This window comes from Anabrus simplex, chromosome 1 (assembly GCF_040414725.1).
Source record: "Anabrus simplex isolate iqAnaSimp1 chromosome 1, ASM4041472v1, whole genome shotgun sequence".
In the NCBI taxonomy this organism is placed as follows: domain Eukaryota; kingdom Metazoa; phylum Arthropoda; class Insecta; order Orthoptera; family Tettigoniidae; genus Anabrus; species Anabrus simplex.
This window is the reverse complement of record NC_090265.1, coordinates 1,018,668,749-1,018,690,362: the sequence shown is the minus strand read 5'-3', so window position 1 is coordinate 1,018,690,362 and position 21,614 is coordinate 1,018,668,749. Positions and strand designations below refer to the sequence as shown.

At 38.0% G+C, this 21,614-nt stretch overlaps 1 protein-coding gene across 3 annotated transcripts in view; it reads right to left on the bottom strand.

Annotated features, from left to right (window-relative positions):
• The window catches only part of IntS3 (integrator complex subunit 3), a 330,648-nt gene that overhangs the window by 150,953 nt on the left and 158,081 nt on the right, over positions 1-21,614 (bottom strand). For all 3 annotated transcript variants that reach the window (XM_067136962.2, XM_067136964.2, XM_067136963.2), the window contains 3 exons: positions 6,073-6,304; positions 5,643-5,722; positions 5,030-5,222 (listed from right to left, as the gene is read on the bottom strand). In XM_067136962.2, the coding sequence (XP_066993063.2) occupies positions 5,030-5,222; positions 5,643-5,722; positions 6,073-6,304 (505 nt within the window). The remainder of the gene's footprint in view (positions 1-5,029; positions 5,223-5,642; positions 5,723-6,072; positions 6,305-21,614) is intronic.

The following is a 21,614-nucleotide window of genomic DNA, read 5'->3' as shown; positions in this document are numbered from 1 at the left end:
ACACACCAAAAGGTTTATTTATACACAACAGGCTAGTTATGGGGTTGCCCACTGCACCAGCAAAAGGAACGATGGACCACGTCTTGCGTGGTATTCAGAATTTTGGTTGGCTTTTAGATGATGTAATTGCAGGAGGTGTTGACAGAGAAGGTAGTATGTCTGTGTTGTTGGAGGTGTTGTCCCGTCTGGATGAATTTAACATAATAATAAATATTGAAAAGTGTTTTTTCATGAAGTCTTGAATTTTTGGGATTCCAATTGTCAGAAAATGGTCGAAGTCCTTCACAGAGTAAGGTTGAGAAAGTCATTAACATACCTAGACCCCAAAATGTTACTCAACACAAATCATATTTGTCCATGCTCAATTATTATCAACAATTTACAATTCTAGAACCATTGTATAGTCTGTTCAGAAAAACTCGCCGTGGGTGTAGTGAAGAGATTGCGAGTTGGCTTTTTCAAAAAGTAAAACTCTTCTATTAGAGAAGTCATTGTTAACGTTATATGACCCTTCCAGACCTCTAATGTTAGCAATTGATAGTTCATAGTTGGAGTTAAAAAGTTCCGTAAATATTTGTTTGGGAGGGAATTCCTTTTGTACAGTGATCATGAGCCACTAAAGGTGTTGTTTTCAGAAAACAAAAATAATCCTCAAATGCCATATTCAAGTCTAGTAATATAGTCATTTTATCAGCTTATAATTATAAATTGGTGTGTAAAAAAGGTAATCAGATTCCTCAAGCTGATTCCATGTCTCGTTTACCCTCGGGGGATAACACTGACATCCCTGAGGGAAATTTTTTGTATTTTAATACCCCCTTATTGTCGTACAGAAATGTGGTGGAGTCGACTAAGTCTGATCCAATTTTAAATAAAGTTGTAGTGTGTGCAGTCCAATTGGTCTCATTTTAATGCTAATGGCAACTATTACAGGATGCGGCATAGTCTGTCGGCAAGTGATGTTTGTCTGCTATATGTGAAAGAGCTGTGGTCCCTCATTTCATAGTCGGGTAATGGAGATTTTGCACCGTAACGGTATTGTCAGAACCAAAATGTTTTCAAGGTCGGATGTCTGGTGGCCACGTTTGAATGAAGACATCTAAAGAATGGCCCAGTTGTGCGAGATTTGTCAGTTGGTCGGTCTTTGCCTAAAAAATAAAAATAAAAAAGTTTACTGGCTGGATTCCCAGGGGCCCTGTTTGAATTACAAGGTGTAAAGTTTCTTATATTATCTGATTCATACTCTAAATGGATCAAATGTTTTTCATTAAAGTCTACGGCAATTCAGCCAGTACTATAAAAATTAGAGGAGGTATTCGCTAGGTTCACATATCCCCATACAATAGTAACTGACAACGGTCCCCCTTTTAGTAGTCAAGAACTTCCTACATAGTGTAGAGATAGAGAAATAAAATTAATGTTCAGTCCACCCTATAACACTCAAAGCAATGGTTTGGATGAACGATCTATCCAAACCTTTAAGAAAATGCTTGTCACGTCCATTATGTCCCCTTATCCACCGACCAACGTTTGGCGGACTGCTTATTAATAAGTCTTCGCGTAAAGCATCGTTTGGAAGTTCAAAGTCAAAAGACCAAGAAGATGATCGTTTTCACTGTAGGATTTTCGAGGTTTTGGTGGAAATAAAAAAAATTAAAAGGCTTTCAGAACTGGGTTCCAGGAAGAATACTGTGTAGGTTGGGTTCGAGAGTGTACTTTGTTGCGGTGGATTTGTTCAGTTAGGAGGTGACACGTACAGTGCATGTTAACCAGTTAAAATGAAATGCTCTTAAAATTTCTAGTCCTGCTATATCCAATTTGTCAGAAGAGTCTTTTTTGGGACCTATGAGCAGACAAGACATACAGAGTCCGCACATGGAGTCCATCAACGCTAATTGCGATCGGCAGCCTAGTGGCGGCGATGGGGAAGAGCAGGCAATTATGAAATCAGGTGGTGATTATGTCACCAGGTCGGGCAGAGTGGTGAAACCGCCCTGTCGGTTCGCACTCTGACCTAGATTCTTAGCCTAAGTAAAATAAGTAGTCTTAGATTTTAGGTAATCTAATGTACTTTAGTGGAATTGTATGTATCCCTTACTAGTGCGGCGAAGTAATGATATGTATGCTCTTTGGGCTTTTCTGTGTGTTTTTGTTTTAATACAGGGTCTTTGGGGACTTACTGTTGTTTTTATCAAATAATAAAACCATAGATTGAAAATGAAATTAAGATCTTAAGACATTAATCACTGCCATAGGAGTTCAATAAATTATCTTTTTTTCTTGCTGTACCCATTTTAGACATTTTTCTTATTTGAATTTTGGGAGAATCAAATTTTTATTGCGGTCCCTTCAAATTCGAATTATTCAAGTTACACTGTATTAAAATGGCTTGGAGCATGATACTGAGCATATGTGTTATAGTATTATACCTGCTATATGGATTACAAGAGCAACAAGGGTTCATTTTCAAATATCAATGTGGCTTTGTTTCTACATACAATGGAGGAAAAAAAATATCCGAACGCCATGAAATGAGGAATGGAGAATATGAAAATTTTGGCAATATATTTGTTAAGGTAACATATTTAATTGATTAAAGGTACAAGACTACAGGTTAATACCCGTGCGAGAAAAGCCATAGCAAAAGCGCCATGCTGGTCCATTAATAACCAGTGTAATCACCTACTTGTTGAATGCAGGCATGCAAACATGCATGCACTGTGTCGTATAGGTGCCAGATGTCAACTTGTGGGATGAAGTTCCATGCCTGCTGCACTTGGTTGGTCAATACAGAGATGGTAAATGCCAGTTGTGGGCGACGCTGGATTTGTCATCCAATGATGTCCCATACGTGCTCGATTGGGGACAGATCGGGGGATCGAGCAGGCCAAGACAACATGTCGACACTCTGTAGAGCACACTGGGTTACGACAGCGGCATGGAGGCATGTATTATCCTGTTGGAAAACACCCCCAGGAATGCTGTTCATGAAGGGTAGCACAACAGGTTGGATCACCAGACGGATGAATATATCTGCAGTCAGGGTGCATGGGATAATCACAAGAGTGCTCCTGCTGTCACAGGAAATTGCTCCCCAGACCAAAAGTCCCGGTGTAAGTCCAGTGCGTCAACGCCGCAGACAGGTAGAATGCAGGCGCTCACCTGGCCTCCTTATAACGAACACACAGCCATCACTGGCACCAAGGCAGAACCGGCTTTCATCAGAACACACAACGGACCTCCACTCCATCCTCCAATGAGCTCTCGCTTGACACCACTGAAGTCGCAGATGGCTCTGGCTTGGAGCTGTTCTTCAAGTAACCGATTTCAAACAATTAGTTGTGTTACTGTGGTCCAACTGCCGCTCGAATTGCTGCTGCAGACACAGTCCGTTACACCACAGTCATACGCCAAATACAGTGGTCCTCCCTCTCGGTGGTGCGATGGGGACATCCGGAGCCTGGTCTTCTTGCGAGCGTACCTTCTTGTGACCACTGCTGCCAGCATGCATGCACAGTGGAGACATTCCTGCCAAGTCGTTCTGCAATAGTGCGGAAGAAAAATCCACATTCACGTAGCCCTATTATACGGCTTCGTTCAACAGCAGTGAGCCTTTGATACTGGCCTCTCCATCACTGTAAAGGCATTCTTGACCCACTCACAGTCACTCCGTCCAATCTCACAGGTAACTAACGCTCTCGCACCGTACAGCCCATATTTAAAGCAAACCTGATGTGCAACGGCATGGGGTCGCTACTAGCGCCACGCTAATGCGATCTGTGGGAAATTTGAATCAACATCATCTTTCAGATGTATAAACAGGCCTACCAATGTTCGTTAATCTAGCACAACCCTTTCTTGGTGTTTGGATATTTTTTTCCGCCAGTGTACTAGCTCTCCGATAGATTTCTCGGGATAGTTGAGAACACTTAGCAACGTCTATTTCTTTTAATTCGGAATGCCCTTCTTGTTGCCATGCAATGTTCCTCTTGAAGTCACCAGGACTAAAGTATGGGACCTCAGTGAGCAAGCTGTTAAACAAGTAGCTTAAATGCAGTTAAGTTATTTTAAATTATGGATGAAATGTGCCAAGTGAAAGAAATGAAAATGGAAGATTTGAATATATAATTATTTGTTTATTAAAGGATAAGCATATCAAGTGAAACTCCAATAACACGTGCCCACTGACACACTATTCCACATAATATATGTTTTTTCTCAGGTCCCTGCACATCTCATGTGTAAAGACTATAAAAATGACCCTGTTTACTGTGCTCGTAGAATATTTTCAATTCATTATCAGCAATGCTTGAAAGAAGAGTTAAATTTTCACTAGTTGTTCACACCAGGGTTTTTAATTTGTAAAGTACGAATATGACACACTTAACTTGCTGGTTTTGCAAAGTATTTCCTATTATCCATGCTCTTTAAACCCACCCTAGTGTACAGAACAATACCATGAGTGCTGTTTTGTTACCCCTTCTCTCTCACACTCATATTCCTTAGTTCTGGAAAATCTTGCTTGTCAGTTTCATGTTGTTGTTGGTGAATTGAAGTTTCTGTATGATTAAACTTACTGTTAAAGGAAAAACACTTTCTTTGTTGGATAAATTAGAAATCATAAAGAAACAAGATAAAAACACCAGTCTTAGTCAGAAACAACTATCTCATTCATTAAGCATCCAACTGTCAACTATATATCATCTTGGCATACATTAAATGTAGCACTTGAAATATTTCATTAAAAATGCTAACATAATTTGAATTAGTTTTATACCTGTTATAGGTCTACTGTACATATCTGGTTGTCTTCTGCTTAAAAGCAGTTAACACATAATCCGCTGAAGAGCATTTTACTGGGGTTTTGGTATCCGTAAAAAATTATTACACATACAAGTCACTTCTATTCAACAACAAAAATTAAGGAAATTTGATAGGTGAAAACAAAGGAATATTTTTAGGTCTGTGGTTAACCATGCAATAATCTTGATAAAAATGAATCAATAATAAAGATATGTATTAATTATACCTTCAGTTGATGGCACCATACAGAACTCTCTGAATGTTTCTCTAACCATTGACCTTAATTCCTGGTCCAACTTGGGGTTTTCAAAGAGTGGAAAGAGAGAAGGAAGTACTCTTTTCTCCAGAATTTGACGTAGAGATGAAAAAATTCCCGATCGAACTTTGTCTACCAATGGAGGGTAGTACTGAGGGATAATCTGTAAAATAAAAATTAGAGATGTACTTCCTATGATTTGTAAAAATAATTTGCTTATTTGCACTTTCTTGTTGGAAATTAGTGAGGGGAGAGGGCATTAATTGGAATGAGAGGGCATTAATAAAGTCTACATATTAATTTCAAACTACTCCAAGAAGATACACTAGTTTAATATGTACACATACATCATTATGCAAGTACTGGAAAGAAACAAGGAACAGATCAAGTCATATATAGAATGATAGGATCAGGAATAGGAAAACATAATAGAATAAACACAGCATGAAGTTAGTACCAGAGGAGAGAGAGAGAGAGCAATAAAAAAAAGGAAAAAGGATAAACCATGCTTTATGTTTTTTTAACCTGGACTGGACAGCAACAAGTTCTCAAATAAATGTGATCCAAAATATGACGTACTCACCCGACAAAGGAAATCCAGTAACGTCGCAGTAACTGCTGGATGAGACCTCATTGAATTGTTCATTACCAAAATGGCAGGTTCTGCAGTTGAAGGAAATTTTAAAATAAAATACAAAAATATAAAATACTGATATGCTTTTTCCAATAAAACCAGAACTAGAAGTATATAGGATAATCACACAGATTACCACTGGAAAAACACAGAACAGAACTTCACCTTAAGAAGAATATATACTTAATTACTTTCTATGTTTAATATACTGATAATCAACAGCTATTCAATAAATCACACAACAGTAGGAGCAGTAACTTTACAAAAAAATTTACTATTATCAGGCTGGTTACATTCCTGAATGTGATCCTATTGATTTTCATGATATTCTAATATAAAGAGACACTCAAAGTAAGCGTGCTGGATATCAAACACTTACCAATATTCATGATATTATCCTTGTCTGCCTCAAATACAAGCCAGTCGTAGAACAAGGCTAATTTAGCATTTGATGCAGCAACAATGGAAGTGCAAGTAGTAAGTAACCACCCTATCACAGCCCAGCGGGGGATTATATCGGAACAAAGCAGCTCGTTTGTCGGATGTATTACTCCCACGATGAAACGGATTAAATCACAGCGAAGGGACTGGGACTCTGGAGTAGCCAAGTACTACGAACAATTAAAAAAATTAACAGCTTTTTATAAAGAATTAACAGGTTTTTATAAAGAATGTACAGTACACATCTAAACCTGCCAACCTCGGCCCAGTATACGGCTCTGCCTGCCACAAGCCAGGGGGAAAAAAAAAAAAAAAGAACGACATCTTTGAAGGAGAAGGTGACCTCGGAAAAGTACAGCTGGCAGATGAGGCATTCCAGTACTCAAAAATGCTGCCTTGTGGATGAAGCAGAGGCTACTAAATGCTAAGGGAGTTCACCCTGACAGAAAAACCTCAACTGTATCAGGCATAGAAAATCAGCAGAAGAGAGGGGGAAAAAAAAAATTGTTTTCAACAATAACAGAACAAGCCTCAGGAGTATTGTTCATTCCCACATCTGGACTGCTGGAGCGGAAAATCAATAATGACACTACACATCTACATTACAGGCCTGAAATGATTATGAAACACAAATGCGATTCAATCTCAGAGTGCCGGGCCCTGGGCAAATGAATATACAAACAATAACAATGACATACGACTACTACTCCCACACATTGGCGGGATCGCAGGTACGAACTGTGTTGTACATATGGACTTCGGCTTGTTGTACAGCCAGATGCCCTTCCTAATGCTAACCCTATGTAGAGGGATATATTCACTATTGCATGTTTCTGTGGTGGTTGTTGTGATGTGAGTGTATGAAGGGGAGTGTTTTGGGACAAACACAAACACCTAGTCCCTGAGTCAGGTGAAATAACCAGATGCCATTAAAATCCCTCACCCAGCTGTTAATCAAACCCAAGATCCTCTGAACCAATGCCCTCAACAATGGCAATTCAGCCAAGGAGCAGGACCATAGTTTATTTCATGAAACAGAAGAATGTGAAAGGTTATTGGTCTCATACAACAATGCATCTATATAAACAAAGCAATGTTTTATAGCTCTATAATTTTTGCAAAGTGCAGAAATATGACATGAATGAACAACAACCAACTTACTGTAGCAGAATAATGATAGTGATATGATCACAGGACAGGATATAGCCAAGAGATAAGAAAAGTACTTTCAAACGAGAAACATATTTAAAAAACAACTGCATCCAATGAAGAATGATGTCTTTCAAGCCCTTAAACAAACAACTTATGTTAAATGACACCTAATACAGTTTCTTGTCCTCTGCATAACCGAGATACATATACTTAGAGAACAGACCCAGCATTTCAAATTCAATACAATATACTGCCTGGAATGAAATGGAGTTTTTCTTATGACATATGGAGTGCTATCAACCATTCTGTCAGTATTAGTAGTTGAGTGTTTTAAGATTCTACTATTTTGTGTTCAAGATTGCAGATGCAATCCCAAGCAAGATCACAGAAATTCTTAAGATGGGAAAATCTACAGCACATCATATTGTTCATGTTTGCATGTAAAAGAAGCAACCTCATGAACTTGTTCACTTTGCAAGATTTTTCCTATATTCAGAATGTAAAGTTCTGTTTTACTGATAGGAGCATACAACGTATTACTGCAAGCTTGACAAGTAAGATAAATAAATTAGAAATCACATTTCTACATTTCAAGTAGTAGAAAATCATTACATTAAGATTACCTGATTTGTTGTTGTTTAAACAGGCACTAGTCAAAATTAGAACCACATCTGCCATGGTGAAAGTAAATGACAATGCTATGTGGCTATGCTTCAGCAATATCTAACATGCCCTACATACTTCTCCTTCGGTAAAAGTGACATCAGCAAAGACAATCATCACTCATGAAAGGAACAAAAATTTTGCATAGATGTTTAACATCTCACCAGCAGAAATCAGTTTTTGGAGACACTGAGATAGTGAAGGGAAGGTAGCAGCAATGACCTTAATTAATGTACAGCCCCTGCATTTGCCTGGTACTAAAATGAGAAACCATTTTACGTTCCGAGCCTATGTGGTGTGTGCCGAGCTGTCAGTGGAGAGATGGTGTGGAATGACATTAGTAGATGAATAAGTTTGAGTGGTGTTTTTAAAAGTAGGAAAGATCACAATATGAAGATAAAGTTGGAATTCAAGAGAACAAATTGGGGCAAATATTAGTTTACAGACAGGAGAGCTAGGGATTGGAAAAATTTACCACGAGAGATGTTCAATAAATTTCCAAATTCTTTGCAATCATTTAAGAAAAGGCTACGAAAACAACAGATGGGAATCTGCCACCTGGGTGACTGCCTTAAATGCAGATCATTGTTGATTGATTGTTGACTGATTTTTTTGGCTGCTGAAGTGGGGTTCAGACCCACTATTTTCTTAATGTAATCTTATAACCAAATGACTCATATCACAGCTGACTCGCTCGATGGTACTGAAGAAGGTAACATTACATGACAAAAATTCAGGGAGTATGTAACCGTTTCATATTTTCTGACTGTAACAACAATATTTTCTCAGAGCTTTTTCAAGAGAGAAGAATAAGAGGAAGGAGAGAAAGTTCAAGTTTTCCATGATTGTTGATACTGTGATCATGAGATCTACAGTGTTTATAAAGAATCAAAACCACAAAGATGTAACTTTCCCTCTCAAAAATTCTGTGTACTTTGATCGAGATTAAAACCACATCTGCCATGGTGAAAGTAAATGACAATGCCACTTGGCTAAGTATGTTCTTTCACTATGCCCCACTAACCTCTACTGAATTACAGTAGCTTGTACTGCTTAGAAATGTTTGATGTTTGACAATCTCTGCAACTGGCCTGTTGAAAACATTTGTAGTGTATTGTTGCCACTATCTGTTTTTACCTCATTAGCAACAGGTGAACCAAAAAAAAAGTGGACACTGCATTCTTAAGTGCATATTGTGATATTTCAGAGATTTAGTCAGTTCATTATTTTTGTATTCAAAATACAAATACTTCTGCCCCCAGCAGGCTGAGTGGTTCCGAAGAGCCCAAGTTTGTGTGTTTGAACACGACTAAGTCTGTTCATGTTTGAAGGTGCTTCCATTGGCGTATTTACCTGCACATAAAAGAACTCTTGTGAGACAAAATTCTGTCATCCTGGAATCTTAGAAGAAAAAAAAATAAAAATTAAAAAAAATAAATATCAGGGAGTCATATAATCAGTCTTCAACCAAAAATAGTAAAAGATCATCCCAAAATAATAAAATTATCAAACTAACGAGGCACTTGGGGGTGAGTCTCATACATCTGTATTTTTTTTTACCTTATTCTTTCTATTCCCCGTTTTTACAAATGTTCACTTTATTTTTCTTTTCCAAACATTCACTTCACAACAAATATTTTGATGGATCAGATCATCTGATCGGAAGGCCACTTATTCATGTTGTGAATGTCCCCCTTGAGTGCTACAGAAAATTGTTATTGTTACCCCTGTATACTTTATCCTTTAAGGAACAACTTGTGAATCAAATACGTCCACCGCATACATGTTAACTACGGTATCTAACACAAAGATAAATTCAAGACTTAGAAAATATTTCAAAGGACATCATAATAATTATGCAATAAAAGAAGAAACAGTTTTTTAATGTGTTATTTTAACTCCATTTTTAATTGTGCAGTGTTCACATTCTTCTATAGGCTACTACTCCCTGATTCTTTTTAAATATATTAAGACTAGTTTCCAATGAGGTTAAGTTAACCCATTAAATTCTGGATGCATGTGTAAAACATCATCAACTATCAACTTAATTAAGAATCATATGAGTTTCTAAACATGTTATGTCAACAAGTTCAGGACATACCAACTGTAATATTTTGTTGGTGACTAGCTGATGTACCCGTGCTTCGCTACAGAATTCTACATTGTATACAGAATTCTCGGTTAAGTAGTGTACAAGTTGTAAGTTTGTATTAAATTACACAGCTCTCAATTGCCTACTATCAGTCACGATCAAGTTGGGGAGTTTTCATTATAATGGCAGACACTCACTCTCCATCTGCCTTATTTACACTCTCACAAAGACTGCAGTGTTCTCCCCAGAAATGTTCATCATATGGGAGGCAGCAATGAGGAGCCGGGTGGGGAATACTACGTGAAAAACGAACATGCTAAAATTTAAACTTATTCCCCTCAGGGTATTAACAATAAGATCAGACAGGTAAACATCAACTGCAAAATTTAACTATTTTAGCATTATCACGAACAAGACATAACAGAGTAATTTGAACTTCTAGTGTTTTACTGTTCATTCATAATCATGCAGCACCGGGGCTTACGACTCGGTTGCTGTGGAGTGCCTTAAGGGTTTGTGAGACCATGTGGAATCGAGTGCTCGCATGCAAATCCACATTAATCCAGACACACTTGCGCACTATACTACGTGACAGTCAAGCTAAACCTTTAACCTCCGTTGCAATTATGCCGATAATAATTGTACCGGGAGGTACACCTTAACCCCGCGCATTAAAAAAGAAGCGCCTTGAGGAACGTTATCTATCATACAAAACTTGAAACAGCTAGTGCAGGAAGTTGGGACATTGATCAACAGATGTCACTACTAAAGGGATAGATTAATGTGACATTTTAAAGTTGCCTAAACTGACTGGATTTCTTTTGTTTTTGGGTGTTTGCCACAACTACTATTTCAGGAAGTTTCGGACTTTTCTCCATAGATGTCTCTACTAAAAAAACTGATGTCATGCACTATGGTGCAAAGTGGACCAATTAGTAATTGAAAGAAATTTTGTGTTTATGGGTTTTCTAATCTAAATGGACTTTCTTAGTTTTTGATATTTCAAGGTCTGCAACATTTCTTATTCATCCCACCAATGTAGGATTCTAACCAATCATATATTTCATATATTTATTTTTCAGCCAATCATACGCTTCTTGTACATATTTTATCCGCCAATAAAAATGAGAGGGTGTGTCTGGTTTAAGTCCAGAGCCTTCTCGAACCCTTCTCTTGGGTATAAAAGCTGAAGCCTTTTCGAGTTAACTTGTCTTTCTGATCGTCATCTTACTGAGTGTGTGTGTTAAGACAGGAGGTGGGGACCTCATTCTTCGGCAGGCAGAACATCAGCTAAGGTAATGGCCAACAGTTTTTCCATCTAAGTAGTTATTTCTGCAAGCTGGCCCGAGGTGAAGGTTCCAATCTTCAACTATGTAACTGTCAATTTCCTAAAATGTAAACTTTCTTCCTTCTAATGTAAAAGTTCAAGTAAGTCAAGTACTTAAACTGTAATCCAGGGATAGAGAGAGTGTTACTCTCTCGATTTCTCCTTTCAATTAATTTTGAGGCGACTATGATTTTGTAATCGTTTTCGCTTGTAAGTTGTAAATTAACCTGTCTATCTAGTCACCTCAGTAATGTGGAATTAAACTCTTAATTTCAACGAGCACAAGTGTCCGCCTCCAGCGCAAGTGTCCACCTCCATACATATTGTTTTTGGAGCCAGTAATTAAACCTGTTCATTTCCATAAGGGCCCCATAGAATGGGTACGAGACATCCCTGTGTAAACTAATCGATATGGTGTTGCAAATTGTAGGTTGTGCCTAGAGAGGCCTGAAAGTGTAAGTGTATTGAGCAAAGACGCTCTAATAAAAGCATGGTTGCCTTGAGTAGGCTGTAAGGGTTTGGGAGCGTGGTCTCCTTGGCAGAAATTGTAGAGCATTGAGGCTCTTTCCTTCAAATAGAAATATATTTGTGTGATACTGAATGGTGCCTTTGGAAGGCCATATCTTGTAACCTTTGGAGCAATAGTGCTCTTGACAATAGTAATCTAAAATTTCCTGTAAAACAATTTGGAGATTGTCTCCTTGTCTATCTGTCTAATGCAACAGTTGTGATATTGGGACCTTGGTAAACTATGGGCTTGAAGCTCTAATGATAACTAGTCTTTTCTAGGTTTTTCCTGTTTTTTTCTATTTTGTACTTAACCACCTGTACCTGAAAACTTGTTGTTTGTTAAAATTTAATATATGAAAAGAAATATAACCTTTATTTTAGTTTTAAATTAATCTTTGACTCTCATAGATAGACCCATTCCAGCTCGCACCTTCTTTCACCTCTGATCCATGAAAACACGGTAACGATAATGAAGATTAATCATTTAAATAAACAGTTTTACAGTATGCACATTTTAATTTGGAGCACCCAGTGTTTCATATATGTATGGATATTATGTAACTAACACTTATCCTGGTTATGTTAGCCGGACGACCTGTAAAAACGGCAGGGCGGTGTGCCCATCTAAAAGGTCCTAAGGAGAACACTGGACTGTCTTAGTGGTTTTCCCAACTGAAATCAACATAGGTCATCACAGGGACATCAAGAGGAATGTCGCAATTAAAAGCAGTGCTATCATATGAAATACTCGATCAAATGAAATCCGCACATTTTCTCACTTTTAACGAACAATACTACACTGCCGATTTAACAGTCCAAAGTTCCATAGCTGGAATGACCAGGCATCTGCCATTTTTTCGTTAAGGGTGCACACTGCTCATTCCAATCTGTGCCTGAGAGTAGGGATCAAATTGCTGGAATACTATGATGAACCAGTGCGTCACATACCAGTAGTATCCGAAAATTAATGAACCAGAGGAATGGCATATTGTTATCTAACTCCCAGCTACTTCCCGTCAATATTCAGGCAGGGTGTTATACTCAAAACGCAGCAGTAACCCCATCTATTGGAGATGAGTGGCAGCAGAAGAGACAAAGCACATGATAACAAACAATGTGATATTAGGACATTTAATGTAAAGGGAGTCCTCCTTTCTTTCACGACTCCTTCTTGTCTTGTTCTTCAAGAGATCGTTCCTTTACGATTTTTTCTCATTTTTATACTACTTATCTTCACAACTTTCCTTATTGATAGGGACCGATAACCATGCGTTTTTTACACCTTAAGACAAACATGACAAAAACCATCCCCAGTTAACATGATTGAACAATATTTCCATGTCAGCAATGCTCAGCGTTGATATGGACTAAGCAACAAAAGTCTATATTCATGAATTCTCTTATCATAGTCATCTCCCTGTGGGTGGGGGAGGTAGAATAGCACCCAAAGTATCCCCTACCTGTCGTAAGAGGTGATTAAAAGAGCCTGAGGGGCTCTAAATTTGGGAGCGTGTGTTGGCGATCACAGGTCACTTATTGCTTCCACTTACTTGTATCAGGCTCCTCAATGAATAAGACATAGATGATCGGATATTGTATTCTCTATAACTTCTGTTATGTAGTATTATTCGAAAGGACCAATAACATAGGTAATTAAAAATTACATTTTAGGTGTCTTCCCCTAAACTATCATTTCACTCAGCGTGAATAAAATTATTTGCAGCCTAGATTGTAGTGGCTCATTCCCCAACTTCACATACTGATTTTCATTAAATTCTCTTCAGCCATTTTCTCGTGATGCGCATATGTACGTATCGTAAATACAGAGATGATGGGAAATTGAAAAGTGGATCTCTGTCACTATGGACACACCGATACAGAAAACCATTCTTTTAAAATTCTGAGCAGTGTACAGACAAAACTCCTTTTTATATATATAGATTGTACCTGCATATTTTTTTCCATTTTTTTTTTTATGGCCAAAAATGACCCAATATAATAGGGTCAAAACTAGTTCCAATATTTAATAAAGATAATAACATCAATCTAATTGGTATTGAGTAGGTGGACCTTCCTATACCACTTCTGATAATGATTAATCTTCAATGCGGACCATAATGAAATTTATTACTTATGTTGCCATTGATGCTTTCATGGCCCGTACTTATACACATAATATAGGCTGTTGGGCTTATGCCGTGTCAAAAAAAATAACGTGAAATTCTTTACGTTTCCCAGAGAACTTAGTTTTGCATCTTCAGAAGAAAATCTCGACTGTCCACGAGAAAGGTTTCTCAAACAACGAGGTTTCAATTTAGACGTTATAATAGAAGTGGAAGAGGTACGTTCATTCGTCACCAGAGGGTTCCCCGGATGTGGTACAGGGCTAGCGTTCGAAGCGGAAGCTGACAGTACCATCAGAATCAGTCTGAGAGGTTCACAAACATAACAGATGTATGTACATATTAAAGTATGACATTGGCACAAGCCTGGAATGAAACATCTGGCAATGGGGAAAGTACGTTTGGAAAACACCGGAACGAAATAACAATAGTGAAGGGACAGGGAAGGGAACTACCTATGTAAAGTCTTAATGGCTGGCAACCACGTATTACTTATTTGATAGCCAGTGTACCTGTTGAAACTGTTAGGATTTCTACGTGTTTTCACAGCTTCCCATATAATCATGGACCTGTAGTGTCTAGTGTGGGTAAGAGCTCGAGCATATTAGAAAACAACATCATGAACCGACGACAGAGCGTGTTCAGCTACTGCTAATTTGTCTGGCTGGTTGAGACGAATATTTCTATGTTCGTTGATACGAGTACCAATGGACCGGCATGTTTGGCCAATGAGCACCTTACTGCAAGTACAGGTAATTTCGTATACCCCAGGATGTAAAAGTGGGAACAATTTGTCCTTGGTTTTACCCAGACTGTGAGCAATTTTAGTGATGGTGGTAAACACAGCTTTTATATTGTGTTTGCAGAGGACCTTGGCAATTAGATCTGTGGTGTTGTGAATGTAAGGCAGGTAGGCTGTTCCCTTCACTTCTTCCTTCTGTGAGCTTTGCTTGGTCGTTTCTCTGAAATGCAGGGCTCTATGAATCTGCAAGTCGCTGTAACCATTATCCTCGAACGTGACATTGAGTGTGTCCATCTCCACCAGGATATTTGATGGCTCACAAATACGTCTCCCCTTCTTGATGGGTGTCGTGAGAATGCCTTGTTTTTGTGCTGGATGGTGGCGAGAATCTGCATGAAGATAGTGATTTGTGTGGGTAGGCTTACAATAGACAGTATGTCCTTTAGAAAACTCTTTCAAGATTAAAATTATTGTGTTCACCTTTTCAATACAAATATATTTTTTAGTGATTAAATTCTACATTAATTAAAAACACCAGTTAGGGACATGTTTCACCCTAGTTATGGACATCTTCAGCCTAATACTAATCTTAGGGTCAAGAATTAACACTATAAACATCGGAACTTAATAGTAAACTAACTTAATACTAATTACAATGGTCTTATGCTTTTTACATAGTTAACAATATGTACAGTATGTACAATATATACATTAACTTTGCCAGAATTTATGAACAATGAATTAATTTATTTTATAATGACTAGACACCCAAATTGTAGATTGGATTGATCACAGCGTGAATTGGGGTTTCTCAAATTGTATTGACTAGAGATTTATCACAGCGTGAGTTGGGGTTTCTTCAACTGTTATGGTCGCCTGAGTCATAAGAATTGTTCCAAACCGGACTCTTGGTTAAAGTCGTTCACGTTAGGGTTTGAATCAGTTTGAATATTCCTTTAGAAAGAAGCATGGTTATGTTTTAAGGTTGAAGCATGTATGTTGGAAACATATTGTTGATATCATTCATTAGTGCTTATCGGAAAAAAATTTGGAATATTACGTCACTCTTGTTGATTAACTTCCATTGGTGCATTGTTCAACTTTGGGAGGAATATGAGTTGTCTGTAACTGGATAAAAGAAAAAACAAGGAATTAGAATGATGAATGTGGAACCCAATATGATAATTGCAGAGTGAGTGTTTCACATGAACTTACTTGTCTTGTCGAAGTTAGTGTCGCCGGTGGTGAGTTGATAGAATCGGTGGAATCAGTTAATACTGAAAATACTGAAAATTTGTCATGAAACCGTCACTGAAAGACATTTTTGAAGAATTCAATTGAAGAGTTGTTTTTTGTTGTTGCTGAAAATTTATGTCAATTTTTGTGTTTTTTATTTCTAGTGAAATTTTGTGACTTAAAGAATTTTCAGGGCTTACAGGAAAGACTGTGAACTGTTGATATTTAATAATCATTATGAATATTGGAAGACATTGATATTGGAGATCTCCAATAATATGTTTGTTGTAACACATTTTTTGTATCACCCTGTAGTTGCCACGTGGGGCCTTCGATCACGAAATCGCCGAGTTTTGCAATCAAAACCTCTAGAATATATTTCCCACATTACCACATATGGTGCTGTAATTCTATTGGTGAAAATAACGCTAATTTGTATTGGTGAAACTTTGGGTCGAATCATAGGTAGCTTCCCTGATCAGCTGTTTGAGTATTTCCCAATTTCCGGCCTTTTGGCTCATCAGCAGGAGCAAGGCTCTGTTCAGCGTCTTTGGTTTTCATTCGTCTTAACGATCGGACGCACCTTGTAAGGTGGTCCGCTCAGCGGCTCCAGCCATCTCGGGGTAAGCATGTTTTCTTTTCTCAAGTGTTAAATTAAAGTGTAAATTCTTTCGTTCGGAGTTTACCTTAGACCCTGGTTTTCACCTTTTGATTTTGTAATGCCTTAGTTTGTCAGCTAGGCATATCCTTTGTTTTGGAGGCAATTCCTTTTATTAACCTTTTGTGTAAATGTAAATTTCTCTTCTGAGTTGCCTCCAGTAATTCTGCGTCAATTTAGTGCACACCTGTTGAGCTACGCGTCCCTCACTGATGTGTATTAGGAGAGGACTGCCCCTCTATAGGCCTCTGCGCTAAATTTAATTTCCGTTGTTTCCTTTCCTTGTAACATTTTTCAACATGCCTTGTATGATGTTTGTAATTATGTCATATTCCCCTTTAAATTTTCATTGTAAATTTCAATGTCTAAATTATGCTCGCTTATTTAAATGTGATTGTAATTTTGTGTAAATATTCACTTTTCTGAAGAAACACTGATAGAAACCTCGTGGTTTGATTTAAATTTTTTATTGATGATGTTATCCTTTCACTTTGTGTTCTTTATACCTAATTTAAATTCCATATGTTGAGTAAAGTCAGACCAAAGGGTTAATGTTCTCACGTTTCTTTCCCTACAATGTCACGTAAGATCTCGTCCTCTGTAGGGTTTCCTGGCCTGCTTCCCATACTTCCTTACTCTAGTTGTAATGTTGGTTATCCTGCGTCGCCATGTGTTGTTGAAATTTAAATTATTTTTTTTTAGTGTATCATCGGCTGACTTTATTCTTACAGGTTTGTTATTTTGAATTATTAAATCATTACTTGTTTTATATGTACCTTGTATTATGTGCTCTCTTCTGTTAAAGGAGGGTTGGCATCGGGAACCGAGCTCGATAGCTGCAGTCGCTTACGTGCGGCCAGTATCCAGTATCCGGGAGATAGTAGGTTCGAACCCCACTGTCGGCAGCCCTGAAAATGGTTTTCCGTGGTTTCCTATTTTCACACCAGGCAAATGCTGGGGCTATACCTTAATTAAGGCCACGGCTGCTTCCTTCCCACTCCTAGCACTTTCCTGCCCCATTGTCGCCACAAGACCTATCTGTGTCGGTGCGACGTAAAGCAAGAAAAAACAACTTTTGATTGCAAGAGCAGGCTCTTACACCAAGGTTTCATGAAGATGTTATCCTTTATACTGACTGACCAAACATGTACGATTATTATTTTAAAAAATTAAAATAATGAAATAAAAAATAATGGGTCCAAAGATTGTGGATGGACAGTATAGGCTGCGAGGAAGGGAAGAACTTTACCGAGACAATGAAAGGCTAACTGAGTCCATGAGAAAACGGAGACTTAAATTCTATGGGCATTTATTTAGAATGGATGAGAAGAGACTAACGAAAAGGATTTTCACAATACTAGACAGCAGACCTAAAGTGTCGGACAAATGGTTCAGGGAGGTGAGAAAGGATCTCAAACAGGTGGAACTAAATTCAGAAGACATCTCAAACCGAACAAAGTTAAGGTCAGTGATCGACAGATTTCAGGGATTCCATGACTAACCAAAATTTAACCATGGGTGGACGGAAGAAAGAAGACAGGCTGCCAGAGAAAGGATGCTAAAGTTCTGGGCTGTGAGGAAGGCTTCCAGAAACATGTAATTGTTACCTATCTATATATATAAACAGTAAACAGTCTTCCTTTGAATGTATTTCCCATCCGCTTTGCACCAAGATTGCACAGTTCTGGAGTTTCTTGATAAAAATATTATATATATATATATAATGAAATAAAAAACACTAAGTAGGTATGGTTTACATTTACCTTACATTTTAATTTGCAGGATGCCAGTACCAGCCAATGCTGAACCAGAGCCCTGTAAAAAGGGGATCAAAGGACATGCTTGTCAATCACAAGAACATAAATAAAGTGACTCTTCCTACATGGCCCAATATTCTGTCACCTTGTTTGGGAAGCTCCTGCCAGAAGCGTTTGTGTGTTTGCACGAAACCAGTGGATCGTTTGGACCACGAGTTAAAAAATCTGTTAATGAGTACTTGGAGAGGTATCATGAAGTAGTGGTAACTTCTTTGAAGTCCAGTAAGCTCTCAACATTGCTTTATACATAGTAATTTTTTTTTTTTTTTGAAGAAAAGTATTTTCCATTGCTCATTGATTCCTGGGATGGTCGAACAAATCCAGTTTTATATGACGAAATATTCCAACATATCGAAGTCTTGCCAATGTCCACTTTTAAAATAATTCCACCTAAATGGTCCCCATTGGTGCAGGCGTGTAACATTTAATTCTAATGTCAAGTCAAGATTTTTATCAAGAAACTCCAGAACTGTGCAATCTTGGTGCAAAGCGGACGGGAAATACATTCAAAGGAAGACTGTTTACAAATTCACTTGATAATTCATTATCAGTTGTCTACTCCGATATGCTTGGTTTGTGGGCAGGCTCTGTGATGACAAGGAGCCATTTCTGAATGTGAATCAAGTGTAATTTGATCAAAACGATTTGAAACTATCATATAGTTGTCAGGCTTCGGCCTTCATCAAATTTCATTATGTCGAGTAAATTTTTGTTTTGCCTGTTTTTATGATAATTTCCTCTCGGGTTCACATCAGCAGCTGTAATCAATTATGTACCAGCAGGCTATTTTCAATTTCCACGTCAACAAACATTCGAATGTGATGAATTTCATATGAATATAACTGAGTTTATTTATAACATTGTACTCATGCAAAAAACAATAAATGTCCAAATATCCAAATCTTTAAAAAACAAATTAAAAAGAAGAAAAACATTGCTGATAGTAGGATTTGAACCCAGGTCGCCCGGATGGGAGACTGACGCGCTCCCACAAGCACTAAGCATACTCTAACGCATACATGTAACTTTTAGTCTATTTAAATCAAAGCAAAATTTTTAATTGATATTTCTCTAAAATGGGAGGGGGAGTGGCATCTTAATATTTTGACCTATAACCCTTCTGACCATGCTCTGTAACCCCACAAAAAATTAACCGAAGCCCAGACGACATTTGCATAGTATCTCCTTGTTAGCCTTTATCTCCTCATTCTACTATATTACCACCCGAGGATAATAATAATAATAATAATAATAATAATAATAATAATAATAATAATAATAATAATAATAATAATATAATCATCATCATCATCATCATCATCATCATCATCATCATCATCATCATAGAATCCCTCCAGCATGCTATGTAGGGTGGTGTTGAACGAGTCTTCGCCATCGTTGTCTGTCCAGAAATGCCTCCTCTGTCACCACTGACTCCCAATTCCCTCCTCTTCTTTCTACATCCTCTCTCAACCAGTGCAGCCATCTCTTCCTATGTCTTCCCACTGGCCTCCTTCTTTCAGTCCTTCTTTCTAGGCATGCACATGGAGTTCTTGTGCCAGGCATTTGCTTTAAATATCCATACCATGTTAGTATGCCTTTGCTGGCGAGATGTAGTGTTTACAGTGTACTATGTCTTCTGGTATGGGCTAGAATATATTTGTAACTTTCACTGACCTATCTCAGTCTCATCCTTGGCTTTGACAACATGAAAGTGACTGAGGTATGAGCGATGCTAGTAATGCCATTCCTTATGAAGCCAGTTCCTGCTATGAATGGTGTGAAAATGTTGTTCATAGGGTCGGTTGGTGTATGCATTTCAGTGGGCTTGGCAGACTGATATGTAATAGCAAATTCTGGCTCAGTGAGGAAAGCAATGGGGAAACTTCCTCACTCCTCATTTCCCTACTATGCCTCTTCAGTGACGCCTAGGCTATCTATGACAGCTTTCGGCAGAGCTGTAGAGGATCAAACTAGCCTTTGGGCTGAATACCAAACATATACCATGTTTGTCTCAAAGACTTTAGTTTCTCTTCCATAGAGTCGACTTCCAGTTCCATTCTGATGTCATCGTTTCTTACATGGTCCTTGTGTGTTTTTCCGGAAAATAGTTCATAGAGAAGATAGTTCATAGAGACTTCATTTCACATGCCTACAGTTTACTAACTTCTCTCTTTCAGTGTTCATGTTTCTATACTATATGAGAGAATGGGCACAAAGTATGACTTATATAGAGTCATTTCAGTTCTCATGGGTATCATGTTATCCCAAAGTAGATGTCTTAAGAGGTTGCAGACGTTGGAACTGTTAGCCACTCTCTTTATAATTTCTTTTTGCAGTACCCTTGCTGGAAATCAAGCTGCCTAGGTATTTGAATACCTCTATACATTGAATGTTGTCACCTTCAAGCTTTATGTTACAGCCAGTATCTTTCCTACTCATTTTCAGAGCAACAGTTTTTGTTGTCCTCTCATCTGATACTGTTTGAACTTGGCTACTCATTCAACCAGCCCAGTCAAAACTCTACTTCTGTCTCTCCCCATATGGCTACATCGTCAGCAAACATCAATGTTTGTAGTTCTCCATCTCTTTCTCTTTTCAGGTTTTTAAGAAGACTGCCCGTGACAGCAATGAATAGCAATGGTGAGAATGCGCTCCTTTGTTGGACACCCTGTATGGTATAAAACCATTCTGAATGACCATCGCCAACATGCACACAGCTGCACAATTGTGGTACAGCATCTGGAACTTGCCTATAAGAATAAACATCCTAAATACTGTACTTGAAATTATCTACCTGTTCTAGCTTTGTATTCCAAACCTGACATTCAATTCTGTTAGGTTTCTTACCTACTGGCATCACTTTAGTTTTGAAAAGGCAAATTTTTATATCATACTCATTGCACCTATTCAAGATATTAGACTGCAGGCTTTCAGCACTATCTGCCATTAAGGCTGAGTTGTCGGCATAGCCCAAAATGCTTAACACATTTCCACCTGACTGAATTCCTCTCTGCCACTTTATACCTTTCAGTAGATGATCCATGTAAACTATGAACAACAAAGGTGAAAGACTACAGCCTTGTCTAACAACTCTAAGACCTTGGATGAAGAACACATTCTACCATTTTTGTAAATTTTGTTTTTTAACAATGTGCTT